The sequence below is a fragment of the Coffea eugenioides genome, chromosome 11 (genome assembly GCF_003713205.1).
Source record: "Coffea eugenioides isolate CCC68of chromosome 11, Ceug_1.0, whole genome shotgun sequence".
Lineage (NCBI taxonomy): Eukaryota > Viridiplantae > Streptophyta > Magnoliopsida > Gentianales > Rubiaceae > Coffea > Coffea eugenioides.
In genome coordinates this window covers 36,928,166-36,937,293 of record NC_040045.1, presented here as the reverse complement: position 1 = coordinate 36,937,293, position 9,128 = coordinate 36,928,166, and the positions used below count along the sequence as shown (strand labels likewise).

The 9,128-nt window shown below is 34.0% G+C and overlaps 1 protein-coding gene across 1 annotated transcript; it reads right to left on the bottom strand.

The window, feature by feature from the left end:
- Window positions 1–380: 380 nt before the first annotated feature.
- LOC113752468 (berberine bridge enzyme-like 8) lies at window positions 381–1,976 on the bottom strand. Its single transcript, XM_027296578.1, has one exon. The coding sequence runs from the start codon at window positions 1,974–1,976 to the stop codon at window positions 381–383; it is 1,596 nt and encodes a 531-aa protein (XP_027152379.1).
- Window positions 1,977–9,128: the final 7,152 nt, after the last annotated feature.

Sequence of the window (9,128 nt, the reverse complement as noted above, 5' to 3'; positions counted from 1 at the left end):
TAGGAAGAACCATTTCCATCCTACCTCATCCTTGTTTGTTTCCACCCCATTCTAATTAGACTTGAGAAGCACCATTTCAATCCCATCCCATCCATTACTGTTTTGAAGACCATATGAAGTAGTACGTTGTAACTACGCTTGATTCAGAGAGTAAAATTTCCATAGCATACTTGAGCACGAAGTATATAAATAGTTGACCCCAAGTAGTTGTTTGACAAAAAAAAAAAAAAAAAAAAAGTAGTTGTTGGATTTTATTTTTGCTGGCTTCCCTCATCGTTGAGTAAAAAAAAAACACAACACTAAAACAAATACAACAATCATAATTCTTCATCTCCTGGATACACTAAGATACCAACGTTTTTCTTCTTCAAACATAATGATCATTGAGAAATTGGGATACTCTGTTCATTCTTGAAGAAATTATAAGGATCAACTTTGGTTTTCACTTGGACCAATCTATCAAAATTATCCTTGAAATATGGAGCACCCCAGATCCTTGCTTTTTCAACACTTGTTTTACCTTTGTTATTCACACCCAAATCGAGGTCCCGACTGTTAGCATAGCCAGCTCTTGGATTGTTAGGAACATATTTTCCAATGACCTTGTAAAGCTTTCTCAGCCAATCAATACGCTGCTTGGACACCACTTGTTCATCCCACGAAACCCCTTCACACATGAGGTACAAATTTCCTCTATGTGGGAATGGAGTTGCTGATTCGGGAATTGTTTCCATTACCCCTCCTCCAAAATGATTCCACTCCAGCATTCCCATAAAGGGAGGTAATTCATTAAGCTTTCTCAATATCTCTTCAATCCCATTTTCAGGGATAGGCTCTTTGACAAAATCGGATTTAGCCTTGTAATACAGTTTAGCTGAAGAGACTCTGCTGGTCAGGGACTCTGTAATGTTACTAGTTGGTAGACCGCTGGCATAAGCAAAATATTGGATCCATAGCATTTCGGTGCAGTCCTCTTTCTTCAACCCCAACTCAGGAAATTGTTGGGTCATGATTGAAAGCAGTTCATCAACTTCGCCACGGAAAACAGACACAAATGTAACTTGTACAGTTCTCTTACCTGTTTGATTTGAATTGATACTGACAATTTGGGGTGTGATAACAAGGTTTAGTGGTAGCTTTGGGGCAATATATTGCCACTTGTATAGAAGTTGAGTTGCATTTTGTTCCCAGGTTCTGTTGATGGAAAATGCAGTAACTTTCTCTGGAATTTCAACCAATTTCAACTTGTATCCAAGAATGACAGCAAAACTAGCACCGCCTCCACCTCTAATAGCCCAAAAGAGATCCTCACCCATGCTCGTTCTGTCGAGAACTCTTCCGTTTGCATCGATGACACGAGCATCGATGACATTGTCTGCGGCCAGGCCAAATTGCCTTACCAATGGACCATAGCCTCCGCCACTGATGTGCCCACCAATGCCAACAGTAGGGCAGTAGGCAGCTGGAAATCCCAGAGTGCTATTCGCCTCATAAATGCTGTAGTATACTTCCCCAACGGTTGCTCCAGCTCCAACCCATGCGGTTTGACCTTTAACATCTATGGAGATTGAACGAAAGTTGGACATGTCAAGGACGAAAAATGGGACGTTAGAAGTGTAGGAGCTCCCCTCAAAGTCATGGCCACCGCTTCGAATTCTCATTTGTAAGCGGTACTTCTTAGAGCAAAATATTGCTGTTTGAATCTGATTTTCAGTCAAAGCAGTGATAATGACTAGGGGCTTTGGAACTTCGGGTAAAAGGAAGCGTAAATTGTGGATGTACTGGTCCAAGACTGATGTGAAAGAAGAGCTGTTTTGGGTGTATATTGCTTTTGCAAAATATGAGGGGCTATCGGTATAATTCAAAAGGCACTGAACAAAATCTCCGCGGGAAGGATGAGAAGCAGAAGCCCACGAGATGGAACAGAGGAGGAGGAAAGCAAATTGAAACATTGTTGAATAGGACATTTTCCTCATTTTTGGGTGATTTTGGCACGATTCCTGAGTATGGTATTTATAGCGTTTCTTGAATGAATTGACTTCAAATCTAGTGATTAAAAAAAAAAGAGTGTCCATGGTTTCACTCCTAACTTACCGCCTAACTTTGATGGCTTCAGTCATGTGCAAGCTGCAAAACCACATGAGCAGCTCTTATCACGAAGAGCAGCTCTGCAGATTGGCAAGAAAAATTTCTGACCACTATTTTCAAAGAATTATAACTAGCATGCATGCATCGTTAATTTTCTTGCCAAAGAGAAACATTAAATTGGTAAGCAGCTCATCCTTAAGTAACCGTACACGTTAGTATTTCTTTATGACAGGTTGTCTTGCAATTTCTATGGATAATTTCAGAAACCTCCCTTGAAATCTTTGACAATTTCACTAATCTCCCTCAAGGTTTTTAAAATTACATGTACCTCCCTTTCCATTTAAAATGACAATACTACCCTTAAACATTTTTATGAAATTCCCTTGTTTGGTAATATACTAAGAATGAGTTTTAAAATAATTTTTTCATTCTTTTTCCTTCTTATTCCTCTTTTTTTTTATTTTTTTGCCAATATAATATATCAAGAACTACTACTATTGCTTCTAGTTCCTATTGTAACCAAATGTCGAATTATTGATTTTTTTTTGACAAGTTAACTTAAATGTGATCCAGAACTTTTGCTGATCATTGTTTCCTTTTTTTTTATTATCAAAATCAATAATAAATCAAAATGAAATGGCCCAAAAGCACAGCCAAATTATGGCACTTTTTCCTTATATATTTAGATCCCTAGTAAAACATGATAAAAAATATCCTATCATAGTGGTAAAATCATCATTATTATTATGGTTGTTTATCAAATAATAGATTTGGACATGACAAATTTGGCACATGTTCCTTATTATTATGCTAGACAATCTTATAGTTGTATAAGAAAGTAAATTAAAATACATTAAACAGGAGCATTTTAGGTTATTCATTTAAAAATTTGACCAAATCAATGTCATTTTAAGGTTTGGTTACTAAAAACTATGAAATGAAGGGGATATGTGTAATTTCATAAAGCTCAAGGGGTCTAAGTGAAATTGTCAAAAATGTCAAGGGAGGTTTCTAAAATTATCCCAATTTCCGTTTAACTTTGGACTACTTTCTTTTTCCATACTTAATTACTACTTCTGGAGATTTATGCTTGCCATAATGGTTTTGCAGACATGAGTGATGCCAGTATAACAATGTGATTAATCCTTGCTTTGTAGCAGATTTGATGGCGCGTGATTTATTCGAATAACAATGTGGTACAGCTCAAATGGAAAGTTATAGAAAATCAGAAAATATTGCTTCCATTTTTGTTTGTCAGCAATACACCTTGTATCATAAGAGCACCTAGATGCTAGATACTTTATTTTTCTGTTCTCTTCCCCTACTTTGAGCATAGAAGTAATAATAGATTAGAACATTGAAAGAGGCAAGTATGGTAACTACATGTATTATAATTCAATTAGACTATATGGTACCAAGGACATTTCGTTTGATTATTATAATTCAATTAGACTCTATGCGCAAATGGTCTTACATGTGTTTCTGAAAATGAGAAATTGAAAAATCAGATGCTTTGTCAACTCAGTCAGAGATTAGAGTCTTAAATAAATACCCAATTGTGCTTGAATTAAAATGGTTCAATCTTCAAAATGTCCCCCAACAAGATAGGTACTTCTTCTCTTTGGCAGTTTTTCGAGGTCGACTTACTAAAATTGCGATCTGTAGTTTTGACCTGGAGTCCGTGGAGACCAATATACACACAAAAAGGAGAATGAGAAGGGGAAAAAAAAATCAAATGTGACCCAAAATAATTAATTTAATCCTGAAGAGAGATGTAATTCTGTCAAATCATTAAATATGGAACTTTCGAGAATGATAATTTTGGATTCAATTTCTCGAAAATCAAGATTTTGACTAAAAAAAAAAATTTCTCATGTGGTTAGTATTGTGTTAAAAGTCAACTTTCGATGAGGCATTAATTCAATGGCCAAAATTAAAGTTTTAGGAGTTAAAAATCCTAAATCCAAGTTTTGCTAAATGTGAATTTTTTCTAATTAAATGGTACTTCATATCACTGTTTGTTGGTTCTTATTTGTAATACTAATAAATTATAGAGTAAATTTTTTATGCACTGAAATATATACACACTAACAAGTTTGGATGCATGCTTATATATATATATATAATTATATAATTTGGTGTTCAAATTTAAATTTAGACTATGTGGTATGCATTCAAAAAAAATTAATCTTAAACTAAAATATATTGACAGTATATAAAAGATTAATTCTAAACTAAAGTATAAATATATTGATCCCACCATGATGTTCATGTTAAAAAGGAAAATAAAAGGTAGATACTAGTAAGTCGAAGTTTAAATTTGAAATGCCAATTAAAAAAAAAAAGCCTCGTTGCTACTATTGATGAGATAAAAATGAAGTTGAAACTCAAGATACTACGTCCACGTTCATGATACTTAAGCTTACAATTAATACTGGCAGTGGCGAGAGGTTGACTCCTTTATTTTATACTGCTATTGCCCAATGAAGAAGGTTTTCATTGTCTAATAAGGTCCTAAAACTTTATAGAGTAGAGTGCAGACAAAACAAGTTGTCTTTTTTTACTTTAATCTTGGCCGTTGAATTAATGCCTCATCGACCGTTGACATGTGGTCATCAAACAAGTTGACAACTTGACATGTGGGGGTGCAGACAAATAAATCGACGTACAATTTTTTCCCCCCCCCCTGCTTTCGGATAATCAGCTGAAGAAAGGGTGCGGTGGGAACATGTGGTTCTGTGCACAGAAAAGCTGTTTATGATAAGAAGTCAAGTCAACCATTGAAAATTGTGGCAACTAGTCTTAGCTTCGGATTAGCAGCTTTAGAATATATTAACAATACATTAATCACTGTCAAGATAACTTTTATTTGCCCAAGTGATTTGAGTTATCAATCCCTATTAATTCCTCATTGAATGAAATAGCACAATTTTCCGTGTGGAAGCAAAATGGCCAAAAATTATTCAAGAAGTCACGTGCATTTCGTAAGGGAAACCACATAAGATAAGAACACGAATTAATACTTCATTTATCTTTTCTAAGGAAAATTGATGAAATCAAACACAAGTAAGGTTGTAGGTAGAGAAACTAATTTTTGTACATTACAGTTTTCATCTAATACTGTGTCTATGGACATTACAGTTTTCATCTAATCCCAACAGCTATAATTCTCTTTCTTTAAGGTCTATTTTAAATGCCCAACTGCTAGCTGATTGATCTTCATTTCAAAGTTTTGCAATTTGCTCATTCTTTTGAACATGCGATGGTAATATTTAGTTGAAAAAAAAATTCAAACAAACTTACTACATTCTAATATGTCTTGTTTCCAATGGTTATATTAAAGTCAACTTTCTAGTGATTTTTTTTGTTCAGCATTTAGCGCCGTATTTAGTAATTGTTACCTTACTAAGTAATTTCTTGTGTAAGTCAACTCTTGTTCACCAATTCTAGTAAGTCAATTTTACCCTATTTGTTGAAGTATTTTCTGCAGGAGTTTAGAATGTTTATGTATATATAACCCAAAGGGACTATTCTTTGCTTTTTATTGATGTCGCAATTTTTCATCATTCTATCCCAAAGATAACATCGTGTTATTATTCTCTTTCAATTTCATATTATTGCAAGTTGATATTATAACTTCCAGAATATTAGTTCTACATTCTCCAAACAATATATGATCGACAAGCTTTTAGATCATTTGATACATGATTCGACCTTTTTTTTTAAGAGGATCAATATTGATTCTCTACTTATCCTTTAATGACCTTGAACTTTTGACCTGTTGGTTACAAGTAAAGAATTTTATCAATTAGGTTACCAACTGAGTTACAGTGAATCATTTTACCAACTAGGTTGCATTTCATTATCAATATTCAGCTTAATCTCATTCACATTTGTTTTACAATACACTATTTAGGGCTCTAGAGCTATTAGGCAACAATTATATTCCCACAATTAATTAATTTCTTATATATTCCCACAATTTAGGTCAATTGAATTTCCTATTCTCATAAGGTAGCAAAAGTTGATGTGTAGGAGTGTAGGCAAACATATTAAAGTATTCAAGGTACAAATTCCTTTACTTTTAGCTCACAATAAGGCAAGAACATGCTGTTATGCACAAAAAAGCTATGTAATATAGCTGCAACGCAACTAGTTCATATATATATAAAGGAAATTTGTCAAATTGGTCCCTAACATTTATACAAAAAACTTTTTTAGTCTCTAACATTTAAAATCAGTCAGAATAGTCCTTAACATATAAATTATGATCTATTTTGGTCATAATGCTCGTATTTGCTCATTTCTCCAACTAAAAATAGCACGCCTCTCTTACGTGGACATATTTTCAAGGGCAAAACTGAAAAATACTATTGTTTTCAGTATAAATATGGAATTAAAGCTTCTGTTGCTGTTACTTCAGTATATTCTCCTCAAACTGAAAAGCACCTGCATCAATTTGAGGCTTGATCCCCCCTAACGGTGTGGCTGCTGCTGTTGATCCCCCAAGGAACCACCACCATTAAACCCGGCGAGGTTGATTCCGTCATCCTTCCATTAAAGCTGTGTGATCCGACCGTCAAGAAACCACCACCACCCACTTTCTAGAAATTGTGCAAGAGGCGAAGCCCGGGCATCAAGATTGTGGGTTTTGGTGGGCTGCGGAAGAGAAGAGAAAAGAGATGATTTGGGTTGAGGAAGCGAAGCGAACAAAGATGAGGATGGTTTTGGAAGCGATGCCAAAAGTCTCAAACTTTCCCGATTTCTTAGCAATTGCTGCCCATCCCTCTCTTCTTGAAGTTCATTAGATTTATGTGGATTTAGGGTTGAGAAAGACGACGAGACGAGGGGCTTTGGGGGGTGGGGGAAGTGGAAAGGAGATAGATGAGGAAGAAGAAGATGATGAAGATTTTGGGGGTGGCAAGAAGGAGAGGAATCCAGCGGATTTGGGATTTGAGAGCTGTGGTTTATCTTCTTGTTCTTGATCTTGTTCTTCATCGGAAGAGGCGTAGCTCGCTAGCAAAGAGTCTATGACCAGAAGAAAAAGGGGAGAAAAGCCCTAATTTCAAAACAGGGAAAGAAAATATGCAAAAATGTTGTCCTTGAAAAGGGGAGAAAAACTTGTGTTTTCCAGTTTTGTCCTTGAAAATATGTCCACGTAAGAGAGGCGTGCTATTTTTAGTTCGAGAAATGAGCAAATACGAGCATTAGGACCAAAATGGATCATAATTTATATGTTAAGGACTGTTCTGGCTGATTTTAAATGTTAGGGACTAAAAAAGTTTTTTGTGTAAATATTAGGGACCAATTTGGTAAATTTTTCTATATATAATGGCGGAAGTGAATTGTCACACGGAACCATACTAATTAGGGCTATCAACGGGCTCGAATAGCTCGAGCTTGGCCCATTTAGCTCCAAAAAACCAATTTTGATTAGGGCCCAGTCCATTCATATGTATAATTATATAATATATATATTTACAAACTAAATGATATATCTAATATATAATTATACATATTATAACATTAAAATATTAATAATTTATATACAAATTTATAATAATTTATATATATATATATATTAATATATTATATATAATTATATAGTTAATTATGAGTTTGGACTGAATCTGATATGAACCCAAATCTCATAGTAAATAATAAGTTGAACTTGAGCCTTTTAACTTAGGGCTAAGTCTGAAAGCTAGAAAATCTCATTTATTTTTTAAGGCAAACTCGACTCATGGAATCTGATTGGCACCCCTAATACTAATACCTCGTTAAATGAAATCTCCCAATTCTTTTCCATTAGGTTAATATTTTGGCAGCCAAATGGATGACTTTGAATGTTGTAGAAGTTGGATTGATGGAGGTAAATTGAGGTATATTTGAGTTTATGAACTACTTAAGAAACAAGGGGGAAAGTGCAAAGTAAGCTTTTTTTTTTTTTTGGTTAATAAGGTGGTCACTTCTACTGAAGGTCAAAATTGTTTCATTTCAAATGTCCAGTGACCCTAAAGTATGCACTAGAGGACGAATTTGATAAATAACAAAGATTACTTCTTTTGTGAAAGCCTTGAATAAAAACATTCATAAATTTAATAAGTGGCTAGAGAAATTAACGAAAATCAACTTCTTTCTTATTTCATGTCAATCATATAATTCTAGCTAGTGTTAAGGGCACATTTAAACGTGTGCCACTTAAAAATACACAATTTTTATATGAATTACTTTTATATAAATGTTTTAGTTTTAGGCAAGATTTTGATCTTTGAACTATTTTTCCAAAAAGATTAGAATAAATCCTATATACACTAATAGTGTATATATTATCACGATTGGATCCACGACACATATGCAAAATTTGAATTTGAAATTCAAATTTGAATCATGTGTTATGCATTCAATAGTGAGAGTATATATACTATCAATGTATAGAAGATTAATTCATAAGATTATAGTTAACTTGATAATTGCAATGCCCATTGGTTGGTATACTGGCAATATAAACTTAGGTAGTTAAGTTTAAAATAATTTTTGTAGGAAATTAGTTACACTAATCATGTTATATTTATTGAATGTCATTGTAAGAGAAAATGGGGAAGTCGATAGGATAAAACTTAAACGAGGAAATTTTAATACCAAATGGTAATCAAGACCATGTATTCTAATAACTAATAATAGCTATTATTTTTCTTTCTTAGTTTAGTATCCATCCCGGGTCCAAGCACTGCTACCTAATGCATCTTGGTGTAGAATTATGCTCTCGTGAACCCATCTACATTTCAATATCTGATGGTATACCTTTCATATTTTCTTTGCTATTTAGGATTCAACTTCATTTTCATGCACCCAATATGAATTAAAGCACTAGGTATAATTAGGGGGTAGTGAGGTATAAATATTTGAGAGTTTTTTTCTCAAGATTTCAACGACACCGTAGTCAAGAAAGACAGTGAAGAATTCTTGGTGATGCAACCCATTAGGTGGGTTAATCCAGAAGAGTGTATACTTTGGTAATTTATCATTTATTTGCAATT